The 21,628-nt window shown below is 47.4% G+C and overlaps 3 protein-coding genes across 5 annotated transcripts; 1 reads left to right on the forward strand and 2 right to left on the reverse strand.

The window, feature by feature from the left end:
* Positions 1–611: 611 nt before the first annotated feature.
* MLLT11 (MLLT11 transcription factor 7 cofactor) lies at positions 612–8,715 on the reverse strand. Its single transcript, XM_003817285.5, has 2 exons — positions 8,555–8,715; positions 612–1,885 (listed from the first exon to the last, which is right to left on the reverse strand). The coding sequence occupies exon 2, from the start codon at positions 1,877–1,879 to the stop codon at positions 1,607–1,609; it is 273 nt and encodes a 90-aa protein (XP_003817333.3). The 5' UTR covers positions 1,880–1,885; positions 8,555–8,715; the 3' UTR covers positions 612–1,606.
* A 418-nt stretch (positions 8,716–9,133) lies between these two features.
* Positions 9,134–18,125, forward strand: CDC42SE1 (CDC42 small effector 1). 3 transcript variants are annotated; one of them, XM_008970433.5, is made up of 6 exons: positions 9,134–9,629; positions 12,320–12,455; positions 13,110–13,426; positions 13,977–14,087; positions 14,781–14,871; positions 15,775–18,125. In XM_008970433.5, exons 3-5 carry the CDS (start codon positions 13,373–13,375, stop codon positions 14,853–14,855), a joined length of 240 nt encoding a protein of 79 aa, XP_008968681.1. In that variant the 5' UTR covers positions 9,134–9,629; positions 12,320–12,455; positions 13,110–13,372; the 3' UTR covers positions 14,856–14,871; positions 15,775–18,125. The 3 variants fall into 3 exon arrangements, with proteins under 3 accessions (XP_008968681.1, XP_008968682.1, XP_003817332.1); XM_008970434.6 differs by having other exon boundaries at positions 12,320–12,450; XM_003817284.5 differs by lacking the exon at positions 12,320–12,455.
* A 416-nt stretch (positions 18,126–18,541) lies between these two features.
* C1H1orf56 (chromosome 1 C1orf56 homolog) lies at positions 18,542–21,379 on the reverse strand. Its single transcript, XM_003817283.5, has 2 exons — positions 20,270–21,379; positions 18,542–18,672 (listed from the first exon to the last, which is right to left on the reverse strand). The coding sequence occupies exons 1-2, from the start codon at positions 21,272–21,274 to the stop codon at positions 18,652–18,654; spliced, it is 1,026 nt and encodes a 341-aa protein (XP_003817331.1). The 5' UTR covers positions 21,275–21,379; the 3' UTR covers positions 18,542–18,651.
* Positions 21,380–21,628: the final 249 nt, after the last annotated feature.

The raw sequence follows: 21,628 nt of genomic DNA on the forward strand, positions 1-21,628 counted from the left end.
TCTTCTTAGGCACCTAGGAGAATTATTACCTGAAATATAATGTTGGTAGTTAGTGGGCAAGCAGAAGAGTGGTTGTACCTGTCTCCCTAACTACTTTTCTAATTTTAAGTTGATTTTGCCCTTTCATTATCTGTTCAATGTGAAGTTCACCATCTAATGTCTAAATGCTATTCAAATCATTCTTCCTCTAAGTTGAATATTATTATAGAAAGATAAAATGAGGCCGGGCTCAGTGGCTCACGCCTGTAATCTCAGCACTTTGAGAGGCTAAGGCGGGCAGATCACCTGAGGTCAGGAGTTAGAGACCAGCCTGGCCAACATGGTGAAACCCCGTCTCTATGAAAAATACAAAAATTAACCAGGCCTGGTGGCAGGCGCCTGTAATCCCAGCTACCTGGGAGCCTGAGGTGGGAGGATCCCTTGACCCTGGTGGGTGGAGGTTGCAGTGAGCGGTGATCCCCGCCACTGCACTCCAGCCTGGGTGACAGAGTGGGACCCTGTCTCAAAAATAAAAAAGAAAAAAAAGATGTATAAGCTAAGTGTGAAAGCAAGGCTAATTTCTCAGATTTCTATGGCTTTTCTTGTGAAGAGAGAAAACTAGACTCCAGTCCTGGGATTGAATGTCTTTATTAAATAAAGGAGTAAATGGTAGCACAAATCACCATCAATATTTTTGGAAGGATTGGGGACAAGATGTCGAGTCAGAATATAATTGTTCATTTCAGGGTCTCAATGTAGCTGAAGAACTGTGCCCACTGATCAGTATTACGTATTGCAAATGCAGGAGGTAAGGCTAAAATAGGACTTATGCCGTTCAGAAGACTGAATTGAAACCTTAAAAACTATCATAATAGTAGGAATGCATGTTAAGATTTGATAACTTTCTTTAGCTAGAGTTTTCAACCCACAGTTAGGAGCAAAGTTGTAAAGTGAGTAGGTTTGAAGAAGGGACACTCTTGAGAAAAGAAATTAGCTACTTCTAAAATGATTCAATTATTTTCCCTATTTTCATTTTCCATAATATTTCCTCCTGTTTTATACCTCTAACTACCCTCCTGATTTCTCTGAGGAAAAAAAAGAATATAAGAGCAGGATCAAAAAAAAGCAAGAGACTTATCACTTTAGCCTTTTAGAAATACTGTTTCGTAGCAGATAACCTCAAATTAAAACTTCCGAGGTTTTCATCACCCCTTGAAGAAATATTTGTGTTTACTGCCCTGGAGCAGGAAATTAGGAAGGTTTAAGGAATCTCTGAAGCTGATTAAAATAGAGTCAAAAATCAGTCTTCCATTTTGCACTACTATACTACTCTCAGGTGTCCCCAGTCAGGCCTAGTTTCTGGAGTTAATATTTGGGGGGGAAAGGAGGAATCCCTGTGACCCAGTACTCCATTGCTTGAACCATTTACTTTGTGACTTGAGGGCTTTTGAGAGAAATGGAGTAGACAGATAGATAAATAAATACATAGAACTCAACTCTGGCAGATTCATCAGCACCACCAACACAGTAGGGAGAGAACAAGATTAAAATGGGAAAGGAGTGGAAAGGAAGGGGCTTGAGAGGGAGGACAATGAGGGCAAGGTGATGGGAGAGAGAAGTCTTGGCCTTAGAGCAAGTCCAGTTCGAAGGAGTGGATGCTGGCAATGGGAGCTCTCCAGAAGTTGAAGGTGCTGTACTCAAGGAGGCCATCACCTTCAGGGTTTTTCTCCTGGTCTGCTGTAGTTGCTTGCCCGATCATTTTGCCAACGCTGCTGTCTTTGACCTTGTAGGTGGCTGTATCTGACAGACCCAGGCCTTCCAGCTCCGACAGATCCAGTTCTGGGATGGGCATCCTCCAGAAAAGAAAGGAACTGTACTGGCTACTCACAGGGTCCCTCATAGCTTCCTAGAAAGAAACCACTTGTCAGTCTTCATGCTACAGCAACTTCTTTGTGGCCCATGGCCTTTCCTTGCTTAGATACTCCACATACCAGTAAAAAGGAATTTCTTTTTTTTTTTTCTATTAAAGAAAATTGTATATCCTCCAATCCCACCAGTAAAAAGGAATTTGGGGAGGAAAAAAAAGAAACTCACCCTCCCCAATTGCCTCTGGAGAGAATCCAAGTTCCCTTGGACAAGCTTCAGAAACCCTTTATTATGAATTTCTACTTTTTTTTTTTTTTTTTTTCTCTCAATGAGACGGAGTCTTGCTCTGTCGCCCAGGCTGGAGTGCAGTGGCACGATCTTGGCTCACTGCAAGCTCCACCTCCTGGGCTCACACCATTCTCCTGCCTCAGCCTCCCGAGTATCTGGGACTACAGGTGCCCACCACCACGCCCGGCCAATTTTTTGTATTTTTTAGTAGAGATGGGGTTTCACCATGTTAGCCAGGATGGTCTCGATCTCCTGACCTCGTGATCTGCCTGCTTCGGCCTCCCAAAGTGCTGGGATTACAGGCGTGAGTCACCGCGCCCGGCCGAATTTCTACTATTTTCTAAACTTCTTCCCATCTTGGAATGACTTATTTACCATCTATTGCATCAAATTGATCTTGGGTCTGATTTTCAAGGCCTTCCAAAATCTAGCCCATTCTTCCCAGCAGTGGTATATCCTCTGTCACAGTTATGCTCATTCCTGTCTTGCTTAACTCTCTCCATTCTCCACCTTAAAATACTTTCCACGTTTCAGCCAGGTGTGGTGGCTCATGCCTGTGATCTCAGAAGTTTGGGAGGCAGAGTGGGCGGATCACTTGAGGCCAGGAGTTTGAGACCAGCCTGTCCAACATGGGGAAACCCTGCCTCTACTAAAAATACAAAAAATTAGCCAGGCATGGTGGTTTGTGCCTGTGGTCCCAGCTACTAGGGAGGCTGAGGCACGAGAATTGCTGGAATCCAGCAGGGTGAGGTTGCAGTGAGCCTTCCAACCTGGGCAACAGAGCAAGATTCTGTCTAAAAAAAAAGACTTTCCACATTTCAGGACTCCATTCAAGAGCTCAGTGGCTCACACCTGTATTCCCAGCACTTTGGGAGGCTAAGGCAGGCGGATGGCTTGAGACTAGGAGTTCCAGACCTGCCTGGGCAACATGGCAAAACTCCGTCTACAAAAAATACAAAAAATTAGCTGGGCCTGGTGGTGCACGCCTGTAGTCCCAGCTACTTGGGAGGCTGAGTGGGAGAATCACTTGAGCCTAGGAAGCAGAGGTTCCAGTGGGCTGAGATTGTGCCACTGCACTCCAGCCTGGGGAATAGAGTGAGACCCTGTCTCAAAAAACAAAAAGACAAAACAAAACAAACAAAAAACTCCAAGTCTATAGAGGAACCCCCGTTCCCCTAGCCCAAACTCCTATTATACTTAAAAATATTTGACTTCCTCCTGACTTTGGTTTAATAGCTCATGGTATGTGTGAAAAGGCCTTCCGTGACTTTTCTGCTTTCTATTTTCCTTCTTGCCTTCTAAATCCTACTATAAACTCACCTCTTCCAGATGACTTCCTTAAACTTTTACTCAGCTTCATCTACTCTATTTCCTCCAGCATCTCCCTCAACACCCTGTAGAGTTTTACCTAACTCCATCAGTTTGGGATTACAGATCACTGTTAATGTATTTTATGTATAGGGATGGCCTTATTGCCTTCTGAATGGGGAAAAGCAAAGGGCAGTAGAGAGCAAGCTAGAATCTGAGAAAAACAAAAAGCTCTTTGACAAATTGACCCCTTTTCTTACAACCAGAGTATGAATAAAAAACTGCTCAAATAGTCCCTGAGGGTTTGGCAGAGCTATCTTGCAATTTAAAAAGCTAAAGCAAATGTTATGAAATATTAACTCAGAAGGCCTAAAACCTCTATGTCATTGACCCAGAGACATGTACACAGGGTACCAAATACATTCAAGAAACACATGCATGCAAGCATATGTGGCATTAAAATCAAGTCAAGAACATAAAATAAGACTACACGGAAAATTGAAGTTAAAGTGCTATTCACTAATGTAAATAGTAATGAAATTTTTGATTTAATATAGTATGGATTTAATTATCAAATACTCCAAATTTTGCAAAAGACCCCTTTTTTGGCTAGCTTCCCCTTCCCCTCCACAAATGCTCTCCACCCCTACTTCATCTATCTTTACATCTATCATTATCTTAAACGGTATCATTTACTTAAAGGGTTGACAGTGCCTTGTACCACAATATATATTCAATAAATGCTTCCCACTATCCTTCACTTTAAATTATCCGGGTATTTTAGGCAAAGGCAATATCTAATTATCACTCTGTTCTTAGAGATACATGATTAGCAAATATGTAGATTAGAAAGATACACTCTCTCGGAGCCACACAGACACGCCCAAACATCCTTTGTCCAGACCCTTTGTGGTCATCCAAGGCCTACTCAACAGGGCCTTGCTGTGTCATGCTGCCACCATGGGGAAAGGGGGAGGACAAGGTGGTGGTAGAGGGGAGCAGAAGCTCTCTGGCATCTCACCATGCGTGCCTCAGTCAGAGCTTGGATTTTCCTATTAGCATTCCCTCACCAGTTCCACTGAGTTGCAAATAATCATTCTTTTCCAGAATCTGTCCCCATACCTAGGAGTTTCCCCAAGGGTAAAAACCAATCTACTTTCTCTGTACACAAGTGGTGGGCTTTGTACACAAAGCCATTCAAGGCTGCTGATTAACTTTCCCTCACTATTTAATTAATACCTTGCCATTCCCATATATTAGCCCACAGGTAAGCCTTAACAATCCATTTCTCTCTAGCCTACCTCTCCTTCAGAACAAAACCCAGGTGCTAAAAGAACTTTCCTGGCCAGCTGCAGTGGCTTACGCCTATAATCCCAGCACTTTGGGAGGCTGAGGCAGGCAGATCAGGAGGTGAGGAGTTCAAGACCAGCCCAACCAACATGGTGAAATCCTGTCTCTATTAAAAATACAAAATTAGCCAGATGAGGTGGCGCATGCCTGTAATCCCAGTTATTTGGGAGGCTGAGGCAGGAAAATTGCTTGAACCTGGGAGGTGGAGGTTGCAGTGAGCCGAGATCTCGCCATTGCACTCCAGCCTGGGCAACGAGCGAAACTCCATCTCAAAAAAAGTAATAATAAATAAATAAATAAATAAATAACTTTCCTATGCTGTAACAGGGATCTCTTTTCTCTGATCCCAGTGCTCGAGTATACTGATGATAATGAGAGCAAATGGATTGGAAATCCATTTGGATTTAAAGTAAACTTCAGATTGGAAGAAGGTCTTTTAACAGAATCAGATACTCTTCCATGCGTTAATGGATCTATCACTTTCTCTACTCATTCTACCCAAGCCCTGCCTGATATTATAGGACTATTAGAGCTGCCTACAGCCTCCACCCTGCTACTTACTAGCCAAGGGTCAAGAAGCATTAGTTGTGGTCGGGCGTGGTGGCTTACGCCTGTAATCCCAGCACTTTGGGAGGCCGAGGCGGGTGGATCACGAGGTCAGGAGATTGAGACCATCCTGGCTAACACGGTGAAACCCCGTCTCTACTAAAAGTACAAATATTAAGCCGGGCGCGGTGGTGGGCGCCTGTAGTCCCAGCTACTTGGGAGGCTGAGGCAGGAGAATGGCGCGAACCTGGGAGGCGGAGCTTGCGGTGAGCTGAGATAGCGCCACTGCACTCCAGCCTGGGTGAAAGAGCAAGACTCCGTCTCAATAATAATAATAATAAATAAATAAAAATTTAAAAAAGAAGCATTAGTTGAAATGTTCCCAAAGGAGCAGAAAGAACATTCTATCACCTCCAAAAACAGAACCCCAAGTTTCAAAAGGCCTTTCTCCAACACACCCTATTGGGTCTCACCAGGCCAGAGACTCCTAAATAATGGCCTTAAATAGGTTCCAGAATGCTCCAGTATAATGTGAAATGACTGTACTAAGGCAGAAAAAGAAAGTGTTAATCTAGAACACAGTGATGTGTGAGTGTGTGGGGGCTTCAGGAATGGTGAGTGGGTAGGCTAGGATGTTTTTAATGTTGAAAGTGAATTCTGAGTTGTTCTTTTTCTTAGTTTAAGTTCCAAAATAAACCCTGGGAACTGAGCATTACTCAGCAGAGAAGCTGCTTAGAAGGAGGGTGATGCCGGGATTGCAGCAGGGTCGGGGAGCATGTTGGAAAGGTGAGGTCATCATCCTATGATACCCAACTCTGATAATCTCCATAGTACTTTGCAGAGACGTGTGCAGAAAGAGAGCTACAAAAAATGGTTGTATCCATTAACCAACCACCCACTGCTTAAATCTGGGACTATAGAGATTCCAAGAAGCATACCCTAGGAGTCAATACTGTTATGGACTTGTGGCTACAGGGATTCTTACTGTTACCAGTTATTTTCACAGCTAGCTGGGTTCTTTTCTCTATCCTCCCTGACAAGTCTTCTCCAGAATGAGTTTAGTATAATGCAGGGCACATTATAGGCTCTTTAAAAAATAGAATCATGGGGCCAGGCGCGGTGGCACACGCCTGTAATCTCAGCACTTTGGGAGGCCGAGGCAGGTGGATCACAAGGTCAGGAATTCGAGACCAGCCTGGCCAAGATAGTGAAACCCCGTCTTTACTCAAAATACAAAAATTAGCCAGGTGTGGTGGCAGGCGCCTATAATCCCAGCTACTCGGGAGGCTGAGGCAGGAGAATCGCTTGAACTGAGGAGGCGGAGGTTGCAGTGAGCCAAGATTGCACCACTGCACTCCAGCCTGGGCAACAGAGCGAGACTCCATCTTTAAAAAAAAAAAAAATAGAATCATGGGGGGAAAAATCATAGAATTTTAAAACTAGAAGACATCTTAGAAATTAATGACTTGGGAAGACTTCCAGCCAGTTTGTATAGAATCCAGGTCTCATAATTCCCAATCTGATCCCATCCCTTTTTGTGTTGTACATGGATAGTTGCCAACAGCTTTATATAACCCTATACCAGTATTCCCAAAACTTAAAAGAATTCTTAGTTGCCGAAGAATAGATTTTCTGTGGGTTAGGTGATTGTTCCTGTAATTGTGATCTGAATGGGGAAAAGCAAAGGGCAGTAGAGCAAGCTAGAATCTGAGAAAAAAAAAAAAGCTCTTCGACAAACTGACTCCTTTTCTTACAACCAGAGTATGTATAAAAAACTGCTCAAACAGTCCGTGAGTGTTTGGTAGAGCTATCTTGCAATTTAAAAAGCTAAAGCAAATTTTATGAAATATTAACTCAAAAGGCCTAAAATCTCTATGTCATTGACCCAGAGACATGTACACAGGGTACCAAATACATTCAAGAAAGACATGCATGCAAACATACGTGGCATTAAAATCAAGTCAAGAACATAAAGTAATACTACACAGAAAATTGAAGTTAAAATGCTATTCACTAATGTAAATAGTAATGACATTTTTGATTTAATATAGTATGGATTTAATTATCAAATACTCCAAATTTCGCAAAAGATCCTTTTTTGGCTAGCTTCCCCTTCCCCTCCACAAATGCTCTCCAGCCCTACTTCATCTATCTTTACATCTTTCATTATCTTAAATGGTATCATTTACTTAAAGGGTTTTGACAGTGCCTTGTACCACAATATATGTTCAATAAATGCTTCCCACTATCCTTCACTTTAAATTATCCGGGTATTTTAGGCAAAGGCAATATCTAATTATCACTCTGTTCTTAGAGATACATGATTAGCAAATGTATAGATTAGAAAGATACACTCTCGGAGCCACACAGACACGCCCAAATATCCTTTGTCCAGACCCTTTGTGGGCATCCAAGGCCTACTCAACAGGGCCTTGCTGTGTCATGCTGCCACCATGGGGAAGGGGGAAGGACAAGGTGGTGGTGGTGGTAGAGGGGAGCAGAACCTCTCTGACATCTCATAATGTGTGCCTCAGTCAGAGCTTGGATTTTCCTATTAGCATTCCTCCACCAATTCCACTGAGCTGCAAATCATTCTTTTCCAGAATCTGTCCCCATACCTAGCTCCTGTGGGCTATACTGATTTCACTATGGAATCAGGCAGTTCTCCAACACAGAGGCCCCCACCTTTCCTACCCTAGGCTCCCTCTTTCTTTGGAGCAAAGATTCGAGGTGGAATGAAAGAGATTATCCAAAGAAAGGTCAGGATTACACCCAACATTATCCCATATAACCCCCTCCCAAACTCCCTCCTACAGAGAAACATAGAACACTACAGAAAAAAATTGCAAGTATAGGGAAGTAGAGGACAGAGAGATACAGTAGGACTAAAAATTAAACAGCTGGTAAAACAAATTATGGTTTGAAAAGGAAGATAAGTAGACTGAAGATATTAAATACACAGGACAATAAATTACAGAAAAGGATACTTGAAATGAGGTAGGTGCTGAGAAATAACTACAAGTAAATTGTTAGAAATTAATGGTCTGTATAAGGTAACAAGGCATGGATGCTGTGAAGAAATAACTACCCATTGTTCATAGCGCCCCCTTCTCTCCTCTTCAGCTGTCCCCCACCTCATGTGGGGTCTTTCAATCTAACCATAAGCAGCCGCTCTTCTATCTTTGCAGCCCCCTGCCCCTCCCTCAGTTTGGTTTACCTGTTATCAATCAATTACCGGCGTGTTCCAAAGATGGAGGGAGTGCCTCGGGAGCTCCGGGGTCTGCGCCGGGCTGGAGAAATACAAAGCTGTTGGGGCTTTGACGGCTTTGTCTTCTCACTCCTTTTCCCTCTTCAGTGACTGAGTCTGTCAGTTCACTCTCCCCCTGCAATGCAGCCCCTCCTAAGAAGGGCGGAAGGATTCCCCGCCCCCTCCTGCCTGACTCGGCTAATTCAAATGATAGGTTCCAGAACACTTGAGGGAAGGAGAGACGATGAAAGCATCTCCCTAGGCTCATTGGTCTGCGCTATTATTCCCGATCTCTTCCAGCACCCCCGTGCTGACTGGGGGCCCAATGAATGAGCAGTTAATTGCCCTCTAATTTTAGGTCCTCTAATTTATGGATTTGAAATCTTAACTCTAGACTACAATGGAAAGGAGGAGTGTTCCTTTCTTCCACAATTTAAGGACTTTAGGTTACAAAGTATTTTTAAGAATCAGAGTATTTTTCCACCCCTTCTCCCAATCCCTGCTCCTCCAGACTCGCCTCTCTACCCTCACAATGGGTAAATAAACCTAGTCCTATTCCATTTTGGGTAGAGCACAATAAATTTGGGGTGGGGGGCGTGCTTCTGCGAATCTCTGAACTTGGTTAGGTCTGGGGGTTTGGGGGGCTCCGCTTCGTTTTGCCCCGAAATGCCTGGCGAGTAAAGGGAACGTGAGATTCCGGGGGCCCCAGCTTGGGTGCCAGGCCCTCATCTAGGTGTCCGCATTCTCCAGTTCTCCCCGCAGGGGCGGCGGCCTTGAGGGGCGGCAGAGGCACCTTCCCACGTCCCGCGCAGTGCAGTGCCTCCGCAGTCCAGAGGGGAGCAGTGCGCCCGGCTCCGAGCCGGACGGGTTTCGTAATCGCTTCGCCGCCGCTTCCGCCCTCAGCCGGCCCCACCTCTGCCGGCTCGTACTCGGCTCCCCCACCTCGCCGCAGAGCTAGCCCGGGAAGCCCACACTAGCGGCCACGGAGCAGAGTCCCTCACCCCCACCAGCTGTAGCTGAACGTCTGGATGGTGGAGAAGAGCAGGTGAGGCCGTGCAGTTGGTCACCTGGCCCGCCTGCCGCGCCGGCCGGGCCAGGCGGAGACACACCGGATGCGGGGTGTGGGGGAGGCGGGTGTCCTGGGCTGCAGAGATGCTGGGGTGGTGGGAAAGGGGTGCGCGCCCGGGGTGGCCGTAGTCATCCACGCTCCTGGGGTGCGCAGGCTGAGGCCGCTGAAGAGTAGAAGGAAAAGAAGGAACTGGAATGTTGGGGGAGGTGGGAGGGAGAGGGTCCGAAAGATTCCCAGAGAGGTCCCAGTCCGGTTAAGGGTTGGGAACAGCAGAGAACGTCTAGGTAGAGTTGTGTAGTGGGGGGGAGACAGATATGGAATCTGTGTGATTGAATATATTTGGGGAGGGGAGGCTTAGGGCCTAGCCCTCTTTCCTCTTAAGCCCCCAGAAGACCTTTCCTGGGGAAGGGGAAGGTTGGTGTTGGGCCTGTCACTTGGCTGAAATATGGAGTCCACTCCGCTTCTCCAGAGTCCCTCAGCAGCCCTCCATGTCTCGGGGTCTCCACACAGGGACCAGCTGCTGCCCCGGGCTTCTAGCCAGAATTGCCCATGCCATTCTCTCGATTCTTTCTTTCTCTCCAGCTGCTTCATGTGAGGGCTTGTCAGGCCGCGGGTTGGAGGCCTTAGGGCCAGAGGCGGTGGGACCGGGAGAACCGGTTTGGGGCCCGAATAGGACCAGAGAACTAGCCTGTACATCCTTCCTCCCTGGCACCTCTTTCCCATCCCTTCTGCTCACCTCCCAACAGCTCTGAGACCCTCAAGTCCTAGTGTGATCTTGGTGGGGGCGGGGGGTGGCTTTCCCGGTTCCATATTTCACTCTTGCCATTTGGAACTCAGAGAGGTCGAGTTCTGAGCACCACTTGGCTCTCAGGACGTGGCCTTATGAGGTCTAATCCTCATCCCTCCTGTTTTCTCAGCCCCTTCCCTATTCACTGTGGGGTTGGAATCGGGTGGCTCTTCCGCCTGGGCTGACCAGCTCAGGACTTCATTTTTCCTCAACCCACTCTCTTCTGGCTGCTTTAAAGAAGAGTGGCCGCCAGTGGCTCTTACTTCCTTTTCTGGCTTTGTTCCCATCCCCCACTGCCCTGCGCTACCATCACATTCACCCTGACCTGTCTTCTTCACACTCTGACCCCACCCTCAAGTTTCAGAGACCCTAATGTCCTAGGGAATGGAATTTCCTGGTCACTTCTCGTCATCATTGGTCATTTCATGCCAAGTCCCACACACACGCTTTCCCTCCACCCAGCTCTGGTCAGGTCCCTGGAAAAGAAACAGAAATGGCCTTGTTCTCTCCACTGCCCCTTTCCCTCTTTCCTTCTCCTCCCCCTCTCTTCTCTTCCCTCCCAGCACTATCCACCTCTGTCCCTCAGCTTTGAGCAGAGTGGGGGATGTTGAGGGAGAGTCTAGTCACAGTACAGCCTGCCTGCTGGTGTTGGGGGTTTCCTCTAATTCTTCATTTTTCCCCAACCCTTACCACCTGCCACCACCACCATCAGGACAAACCCTATGACTGACTCACTGACGTCCCACTGACCACAGCGCCCCTCTCTGGACAGCGTGTTTTAGCTTCCGCTCCTTCTGTTTACTCCTCCCTTCCAGTGGTGAGAAGAGAAGTAAGAGAAAGCCCAGCCTCCTGGGTTCTCCCCTCCCCTAGAAGCTACATTTGAGTGTTTGTGTGATCTCATCTCAAGGCTGTTAAAAAAAAAAAAAAAAAAGCCTCTGTGTGTGTGTGTGTGTGTGTGTGTGTGTGTGTTTTGTATTTGAGACAGGGTCTTGTCCTGTCACCCAGGCTGGAGTGCAGGGGTGCAAACATGGCTCACTGTAGCCGCAACTCTTGGGCTCAAGTGATCCTCCTGCCTCAGCCTCCCCAGTAGCTGGGATGACAGGCACATGCTACCACACCCTGCTATCTCCTTTTTGTGTGTGTGTTTTTTTTGAGGCGGAGTTTCGCTCTTGTTGCCCAGGCTGGAGTGCAATGGCGATCTCGGCTCACTGCAATCTCCGGTTCAAGCGATTCTCCTGCCTCAGCCTCCCAAGTAGCTGGGATTACAGGCATCCGCCACCACGCCCAGCTAATCTTTTGTATTTTTAGCAGAGATGGGGTTTCACCATGTTGGCCAGGCTGGTCTGGAACTCCTGACCTCAGGTGATCCGCCCACCTTGGCCTCCCAAAGTGCTGGGATTACAGGCGTGAGCCACCACGCCCGGCCTATCTCTTGTTTTTTAATCGGTCTAGGGTGCCAAAGCATCAGGGTTCCCGGCCTGCAAGAAAGGGAGATTGCTGTTCATGTTAAAGTGTCATATTTATGAAACTGCCCTTTTTGGAATCTTTGAGATTGTCTGTACTATAGGACTGGGGAAATGCAAGTGAGTCTAAGAAGAAACCCAGATGTGTCCTACCCTGGCTGGCAGTAGTGAGAAGGGAGGAAGTTCTTCCTTGGACACTAGTACTATTGGAAAGTTCCTTATGTCTGGTTCACTGATGAAGCTTGAGGATAGAATTGGTGAGGAGGGAGGGGAGAACAGGTCACAGCTGGAGGGGAGCCTGGGCCCTATAGGGTGTGAGGCAGAGCAGAGTGGCAGATAGGACATGTGGACGGTGGGGAAAATATTCCTCATGGGACAGAAGATACCTGGCACATGTACCCACAACCTGTACACAGATGATCTGTACTGGACACACGTGGAGATATGGCCATGCCACGCATGTGCAAACAGAGGTGTACACACAGGAGTGCAGTGATACAGGACACAGATAAACAGAATGTACACAGCCTTCAGGAAGGATCTCAAGGTCAGGTAATAAAGGAACTGCTGACTGGCTTCTGGGAGGGATTGGATTTCACTGGAGGGAAATCAGGAGGAATAGGGCAGCAAACAGAAAGGGAAGAAATTCCTTATTGTAGAAAGTCTTTCCTGAGGGCCAACCTGCCAGTTAGTCTCCTAGGACCTCAGTGGTCCAGGGCTCTCCTGTTCTTAAAGAAACTCTAGGCGTTCAGGGCAAGGTAAGAAAAAAGGCAGGGACAGGGTGGAGACCTTGTTTGTGAGAACAAAAAACCACTATTTCCTCTTCAGAGTCACTTAAATGCCCCTCCCCTTCTGCCCTAAACTCAGAGAGAAGGGAGCTGGAGCTTGTATCACCCCAAACTTTGCTAATTTCTGCCACTATCCTTTGGTCCTCGCCCATCCTCTTAACTCTAAGTGCTTCTAGCCCCCTTCCTCTCCCTTGGTACCACCAGCCACTGCTCCTTAACCCCTTGGTGTCCTTTTGGTTCTGTTCCTTTTTTTTAGAGTCAAACTGAGGTTCATAGTGTTTGGGAATGAGTGTTGGTGTACAGGTCTAGGGCCTCTCAGGGAGGACTGGGAAGATATAGGCTCATCAGGAGGTTTCTCAAGGATTGGGGGAGGGGGAGATTTCTCACTGATCTTTCTTTTTACTTTCTTCTAATCCAGGGTTCCGAGTCTGAGGAAGACATAACCTTGTGCCTGCCTGCCCACCTCTCTCTCTGGTCCTGTTCATCTCTCAGGCTCTGAGACACTGACCTTCACTGCTCAGTTAAAGGTTCCAGGGATTCCACTTTGTCTGGACCCATCCGGCTGAGTGAACCCAGGGTGGTGGTGTATCTGGGGAGAGTGAGGAGTGGGTTGTCCAAACACCAGGGATAGAGCCCTTTGGGGCCTCAGACAGAGGAGTGAAGCTGGAACCATCAGGGAACATGAGTGAATTTTGGCACAAACTGGGCTGCTGTGTGGTAGAGAAACCCCAGCCGGTGAGTCTCCCCACCCCCCATCCTAACCCAAAGAGCAGTCAGTTACCGTGTGCTGTGAGGTAGCCACACCATCTAGGATCTGCCATCTAAAAAAGCACACTTCTTGCCTCCCTCTGTGTCAGGAGCTTCGATGGTCAGGCAGCTGTATATGTGGAACAAAGGGGACTGGGTGATGGAAGAAGTGAATAGTCCTAGCTATTACCTCCTGTTCCTGTCCATTCTGAGCTGGGTGGGGTTTGTAGGTGGAGCTGCATACCTGTCAGTTTTCCCCATTATTTCGTCATCAGTCAGAGGTGACTTTGACATGTCCTTTCTTTGTCCAGTGTTCACTCTGCAGGCCACTGCCCTCACTACTCTGGTTCATGTCTTCTGTGTGCTTTTGTTGTTCCAGCTTTGTCTTTCATGCCCCAGTGATTTCCCTGTTAAAATGCCACATCCCCTCTTCCCACCAGGCCCTTAGCTTTTCAGTGGTTTTGAAGACTCTTTTCCCTTCCTCCGTGCTGACTGGAGGAGGGGCCTTAAGACATGACTCCTTATCTTCTCCAAGCAGAAGAAGAAGAGAAGACGGATTGACCGGACCATGATTGGGGAACCAATGAATTTTGTCCACCTGACTCACATTGGCTCAGGGGAGATGGGGGCCGGAGATGGACTTGCCATGGTAACAAGGAAATGGGGAGAGGTTGATACAGGGGTGAGGTCTATAACCGTTCCCTCTTTTTGAAAGTTCAAGCTAGGGACATATGAAAATACTCAATGGGGAAGTAAAAACCTGGGATTCTAGTCCTGGTCACCAGTTGTGGAAACCCGAGACCTGGCATTTTAGGTGTCTGGGCCTAGGTTCTCTCATCTTTACAACTTAGCAGATTGTTCTTCACTGGGGTAGGGGGTATATATATCTTAATAGTTGGAGGGCTTTTTCCAAAAACTTATAACTCTCCCTTCTCCTAATTAAGAACTGCTATCTCAGTGCCACAGTAAATCATATATTTAGGAGTGTTGGGACAGGAAAAAAGCTGAGCACCTTCATCCTAAATAATGTCTAAGATGCGCTTCTGTTCCCAAAATAAGGGAAATGGGTCTAGAGATAGTCTTTTCTCAGATCCTGAAACTCAGATATATAGGGGAGAATCCACTGTGAGGGAATATTATTAGTAAAAGACCCATTTTACCTCATCCTCATGAAGGCCAGTGTGAAAAGAGGCATTGAGACTCCCCTAGGAGGAATGGTGGTTAGCAGATGGCTGCTATTGTCAAGGAGATGGCGTCAGCCTCTTCCCTGGAAGGCACAAAGTAGAGTTCTTACTGTAGGATATGAAGACTTAGAAGGTGTCTCACATCGGTTTTTTTACAGACAGGTGCAGTTCAGGAGCAGATGAGATCCAAGGGAAACCGAGATAGGCCATGGAGCAATTCTAGGGGCTTATAGCTCCAATAATGGAATGGTGAGTGATTAGAGAAACCCATCCAACACCTCAGCCCCCATAACAGCACAACCTGATACCCTGACTCAGAACCCTGATCTTATGCAAGAAAGGGAGGTGTGGCCGGGCATGGTGGCTTATGCCTGTAATCCCAGCACTTTAGGAGGCCGAGATGGGTGGATCACTTGAGGCCAGGAGTTCAAGACCAGCCTGGCCAACGAGGCAAAACCCTGTATCTACCAAAAAATACAAAAATTAGCCGGGCACAGTGGCGTGCTCCTGTAGTCCCATCTACCTGGGAGGCTGAGGCATGAGAATCACTTGAACCCGGGAGGCGGAGGTTACAGTGAGCTGAGATCGCGCCACTGCACTCCAGCCTGTGTGATAGAGCGAGACTCTATCTCAAAATATAAAAAAAGAATGGGAGATAGGAATTAGAAGGGAAGATTCAAGAATGTAGGATCTAGGCCGGGCATGGTGGCTAACGCCTATAATCCCAGCACTTTGGGAGGCCGAGGTCAGCAGATGACTTGAGGTCAGGAGTTTGAGACCAGCCTGGCCAACATGGTGAACCCCTGTCTCTACTAAAAGTACAAAAATTAGCCAGGCATGATGGCACACGCCTGTAATCCCAGTTACTCAGGCGGCTGAGGCCGAAGAATCATTTGAACTCGGGAGGTAGAGGTTGCAGTGAGTCTAGATTGCGCCACTGCACTCCAGCCTGGGCAACAGAGTGAGATTCCGTCTCAAAAAAAAAAAAAAAGAATGTAGGATATAGAAAGACTGAGAGGGTGTTGTGCAGACAGAAGTAAAGAACACACTGTGGAAATAGCTTAAAGTCTGCGCTAGGTAGTGCCTTCTTCCTAAAGCCTTGGTTTTCTTTGAGGCTAATCTTCTTTAAGAAAAACTTTTTTTTTATTTCAGGTTCTGCCATCTTGAAACCCCCATTCTGTTTCCAGCCCAGAAGAAATGCTGCCCCTACCAGATCCCTCCTTGAACCAGTGATCTAAGGACCCCTCTTTTCCCTATCTGCCTAACAGTGCCTCACAAGGCTTGGGGGCTGGACTCCCTCTACTCCCTCTGGCTATAGCCCCTCCTGGAGATGGGGTCAAGGCAGCAGGACTGATCAAGTGACTACTGGTTAGCCAGAGGAGCTCAGCTGAAGCCCTGGAAACCCTCAGGTCTGAGATAGGAGTTCTCTAGGAACCTGGAATGAGTTCCTGTCTCCTGAATGATGGTCTGGGTGCCACCTGTTTTTAAACTCTTAAACCTGGAACTCCTTAAATGGGGTAGGTGGGTGAGATTATCAAAGCTGAAGCTGGCTTTGCTGAGAAGCTCCCTACCTCCCTGCCCTTCTCCTCCTTCCTCCTGGAATGAACTAAAGCAGATGTCAAGCAGGGGCTGGTGGGGGTGCCTACTCCCTTTTCCACTCTATCTTTAGATTTCAAACCTTAGGCTTACAGCCCCTCAATATCTCTCTGCTAACACCAGTGTCTCTTTCTCTAGTTAGGCCTCTAATCTTCTGTTTCTGTTTACCAGCTTCCCAGCAACTTTCCTTTTTTAAAATATTAAAAATTTAATTCAGGTTCTCTCAATTATCCTCATCCTGCTGTTGCCTCCGCCCTTAACTCTATCCCTATTAGGAACCTTGTTTCCCACCGAATAAGAGTTAAGGTAAGAGGTAGCTCTTCACCTGATGACATTCCATTTAAGTTTTGGGGCATCTTTCCTGCCCTCTGCCAACCTCCCTGCTGGCCCAGGTGAGAGGAGGAAGAGGGGTCTGGAAAGAAACCCAGAATGCGGCAGAACTAGGAGTAAGTCCATCTCAAGGTGGACTTCTGATCATTGAGGATGGTGAGATAAATAGGTTGAAAACAATCATCTGTGAGTTTAGGAGTCTTAAGATCCTCACAGCACGGGAGCAGGGAGAGGCTCTATCTAGAACAGGGTTTCACAACCGAGATGCCTTTGACATTTTGGGCTGAAGTGTTCTTTGTAAGGAAAACCTGTTTCCTATTTTGTGCATTACAGGATATTTAGCAGCATCCCTGGCCCACTCTAGTTATGACAACCAAAAATGTCTCTATACATTGCCAAATTTCTCCTAGGGGGCAAAATCGCCTCCATTTGAGAACCACAACTCTAAAGTCAAGATATTTTTCTCTGAAGTGATTTCTGCTTGGCACGCTACCCTCATCATGTTACTCATCTTAAGCCCGAGCCATGGATCAACTAGGAGCCCATATAAATGAGGCTCAGTAGGGCTGCACATAATCTCCAAACAATTCTTTATTCAGTGTTTTGCTTGTGTTCGCATGTTGCTGTGATGGACAGGTCCCCCTCCTCCATTCTCGCCCTCTGGAGAAGTGGTTCCTGCAGTGTAGAGATATGAACAGGGTATGGTAGGATTGGGGAAAGGGGAGAGAGAAGCAGTAGATACACTCCTTATCCTCCCCAAATTTTAAGCTCTATTTCTGTGCCCTAGTCCTAGACACACATTAGACTCAGGGAGTTTTGTCTGAAGACCAGGTCCCACTGCCCCCTGGCTGAAGAGTCTGCTTTAAATGGGAAAACAACGTAGGAGCAGGGGTCTTTAGGCACTTTCAGTATTCTCAGGTGTTCTTCGTTCTGGCCCTTCCAGGGTAATTAGGAAGGCAGAACAAGACAGATGAGCTCCTGCCTGCTCTGAGACAAGAAGGGTGGGGTCTCATTAGCTTTGCAACAGGAAACATCCTGTTTTAGGGTAGTGGGGTCAGGAATGTAGGAACTGGTATCCATTCTGCCAATTCCACCACCCATTCAGTTTGCTTATCCCTACAGAACAGTGACTGAGGTTCTATTCTTTTTTTTTTTTTTTTTTTTTTCAAATTTCCATGTATTTTCTGCCATTTTTCAGGGTCTAAGATTGGTCATACATTCCCAATTTACTCTCAGTTCCATTCAAGCTGGTTGCTCTGAAAGTAACCCAGCTTGTTGCTCTAAAATACCTCAGTAGCCTGAGTGTTATACTAGAGATCTAAAGGGTTAACAGGATAGGGTGGAAAGGTTAGAGACTCCTAGAAATCTCTGGTCACCGTGATCTTCGGCCTCATTCTAATACCTGTTCTTTGGACACAGTCTTTTTCCTTTGGTGCTCTCTTGCCTTTAGCTACCTTCTCTAATACGTATGCTACCATCACTAATAAAGTGATGGGAATGGGTTTGAGAGTCGTAATTTATATTAAAAAGTTGTTGGACTTTTAAATACATTTTTTCAAATAAAAAATTAAGCAAAATAGTTGCACAGTAATCATTGCAGGTGTGTGTTGGATTAAAGGATGGATATAGCTAATGAAGATAACTCCTCGAAAGTGGCTGAGATGGAATTTTGTACCAACGTTGCCCTTTTGAGGAGAGAGGGCCAAGCATGAAGGCAAGAAGACCACTGTCATCTTTCAAGGGCTCAACTCCTTGTTCTTCCTACTCCCTTTTCTTAGCGTTTATTTGAGATTTTTCAAGCCTGTAAAAGAAGTACTTGTTTTAAAACAATGTTGGAAATGAGGAAAATGAGCAATATCAACATTTTATCCTGAGGGACAGGGAGTAGAAAACAAGCCAGAGGCTGCTAGTTACATAGTTCAGTCTTAGGGATGAAGGGATTTATGTCTCTCCTCCCTCAGGTACCTCTGTAAAGAAACACAAGACCAAACAATGTGTTTTCCAGTTTTGTTTTTCTGTACTAAAAATATCTAGTGGGTGCTAGGATTGAAAGGGCAAGAGAGGTTGAGATACTGACATCTCCTCATGTGGATGAAGTGGCCATTACCTCTGGTTTCTGTCTATCTGCGTAAGAAAAAAAAATAGAGAAAAAGGGAAATTACAACCACATCTATATTCTTTTCCCTTCCTTGCTTCATCTCCCCCTCCCACAAACCCATATTCCCTCAACCCTACTGCCCACCCCTTACTTATTTTTGTATGCAATAATGGTATTGGACACACAAGGAGAAAAACAGAAACAAGCAAAATGACCAAGTGTAAGCTTTATTACCTTTCCCTCCTCAAAGTCCTATCATCCGTATCAATTGAGACTACCTTATCAAGTCAGTCAGAACCTTTGCTAATTCTGGGAAAAGCAGAGGACTATCCTTCCTTGTCCCGGAAGGACAGTACTCCCAAATGGTAGTGGTGAAGAGAGTGGGCACTGGTGTCAAACCTGGTTTAAATCTCGTGGCTCTGCCAGTTAATAGCTTTGTAAACCTCAGTTTCTTCATCTGAAAAGCAGGGATAATAATACCTCATAGGATGTGAGGATCGATTCAGGTAAAGTGCACATAGTAAGACCTCAAATTTTGGCACTTGTTGCTGTTAAGCTGTATTAGGTCAAAACTATTAATTGATTAAGATCCTTCATATCTGTTAATTATCTGTGCATCAAAAAGACTTTATGGGCCGGGCACAGTGGCTCATGTCTGTAATCCCAGAATTCTGGAAGGCCAAGGTGGGCAGATCCTTGAGCTCAGGAGTTGGAGACCAGCCTGGGCAACATAGCGAGATCTTGTTAGCCAGGCATGGTGGTGCACGTCTGTAGTCCCAGCTATTCAGCAGGCTAAGGTGGGAGGATTGCTTGAGCCCAGAAGATGGAGGGTGCAGTGAGTTGTGACTGCGCCACCACACTCCAGCCTGAGTGATGAGAGAGAGACCCTGTCTCGAAAAAAAAGTCTTATGGTCAGGGGCACAGTAGCTCATGCCTGTAATCCCAGCACTTTGGAAGGCTGAGGCAGGAGAATTGCTTGAGCCCAGGAGTTTAAGACCAGCCTGGGCAAGATAGCGAGATCTTGTCTGTGAAAAAAACAGAGAAAGAATTTCCAGGGCCAGGCATGGTGGCTCATGCCTATAATCCCAGCACTTTGGGAGGCCGAGGCGGGTGGATCACTTGAGGTCAGGAGTTCTAGACCAGCCTGGCCAACATGGTAAAATGCTGTCTCTTCTAAAAAAAAAAAAAAAAAAATTAGCCGGGTGTGGTGGTGGGTGCCTGTAATCCCAGCTACTCAAGAGGCTGAGGCAGGAGAATTGCTTGAACCTGGGAGGCAGAGGTTGCAGTGAGCCAAGATCACGCCATTGCACTCCAGCCTCGGCAATAAGAGTGAAACTCTTGTCTTGAAAAAAAAAAAATATTTCCAATCTTAACTATTTGGTCAATAATCACCTAATGAGCAGTAAGACATTTTACCTAATGACCAACCAGTAGTTGCTCAATAAATAATAGGTGGAATCAATGGCTAACAATGTGAATAACCAATGCATGTTATGAATCAATAACCAGGTAAGTCAGTAACAGTTCATGTAAGCAACACTGGCTGGCTTAGCAACCGGGTTTTAGATACCAGGACTTTTCAGATCCGTCAACAAAGACCCTGGCTCATCACCAAACACTTACTGGTTGCATCTCTGTGAACACTGAAGAGAGGCTATTCCAAATATCCTCCAGGCCAATCCTGACCCGTTTCCAAAAAGCCAGGGCTGGGCAGGGGCTGGCGGGTGGCAGGGTGGGACTGCTTCTGAGGTGGATGGTGGGGAAGGGGGTAGTGGTGGTCCTGGTACTGGTGGTGCTCTGAGAGGCACAGTTGGTGTCAGTACAGAGACTTGTGTCCAGGGGGCACTCTTCCCGAAGTCGGTTGCAGGGACATTGTTGATAGGTGCAAGGCTTGTGCTCCGTGCGGAGCTGGCTCAGCGCCCCAACTCGAAGGCGCCCGGAAAGGCCGTGCAGCTTCCCAGACCGGCTCCGGCTCATGGTGCCCGACTTGCAGTGGCAGTGCCACGGGCCCCAGGGCATCAGCACCAGCCGCAGATCCTCAGGAGATGGCATGGCTGTGGGTGAGGGTGACGGCCACCGGCTCGGGGTAGACCCAGGTGTGGACCACTGGCTCAGGGTGGCCTCCGAGCCTGGCAGGTCCTCAGTAGACCTCCCGGGGGAGCGCGGCAGGCTTGAAGTCAGCCTGATTTCAGGCTCCTGACTATTGGCTATAAACCTCGTGCTGGAACTCCCCGCTGTATTGGGAGTCGCACTGGGAAGCTCTCTGCTGGTGCTATCCTTTCCGGCATTAATCACAACCCCCTCTTCTGAAGACCCATCCTCCTCGTTAATGGCGGACGACCGGCTAAAGCCGGTGGACACCGTGGCGGCCAAGAGCTCGGCAGCCGCTGGTCCAGCCAGGCGGTCGGCGTCGGCCATGGCATCATTCTCGTCCTCTAGGATTATCCTTGTCTTCCGGGGAAGACCAGTCCGGGCGGTGCTCCGGTAGCTGCGGGTCATGGGGCCCCCAAAGCGTAAACTGACCCGCTGCATTTCGGTCGGAGTCTGGGTCAGGCCTTGGGCCCCCGCCGCCCGGGGACCCAGATTCAGCAGCAGGACCCACAGCAGCGCGCCGGCGGCGGGGACCATGGGGCTGGGCTCTTGGGGTTGGGAGGGTGGCCAGTGAGGCAAGCCCTGCCTCCTACCTTCGCTCCCTCCCTTCCGCTGTAGACCCACCGGGTCGTTTGAACCGAGGCCCGCGGGGAAGGGGGTGGGGTTCGACGCGCAGGCGCGCTCGCGCGGGCCGCGCGGGGTGCTCCTAAGGAACCTCTGCGGCAAGAACTCTGCCAGAACCGAAGGTTTGGGATGCAAGGGGTGGTGAAAGAGTCGTTCACTTCTTTGGAGCAGAGCTTAAATGTCTCATCGCAGTTTATTAGCCTCTACAGTTCTAAATTTACTAAAGAGGGCAAAAATACAGGTTTTGAAAGCACTCCTTCCCAGGCT

Source organism: Pan paniscus, chromosome 1, assembly GCF_029289425.2.
Source record: "Pan paniscus chromosome 1, NHGRI_mPanPan1-v2.0_pri, whole genome shotgun sequence".
Lineage (NCBI taxonomy): Eukaryota > Metazoa > Chordata > Mammalia > Primates > Hominidae > Pan > Pan paniscus.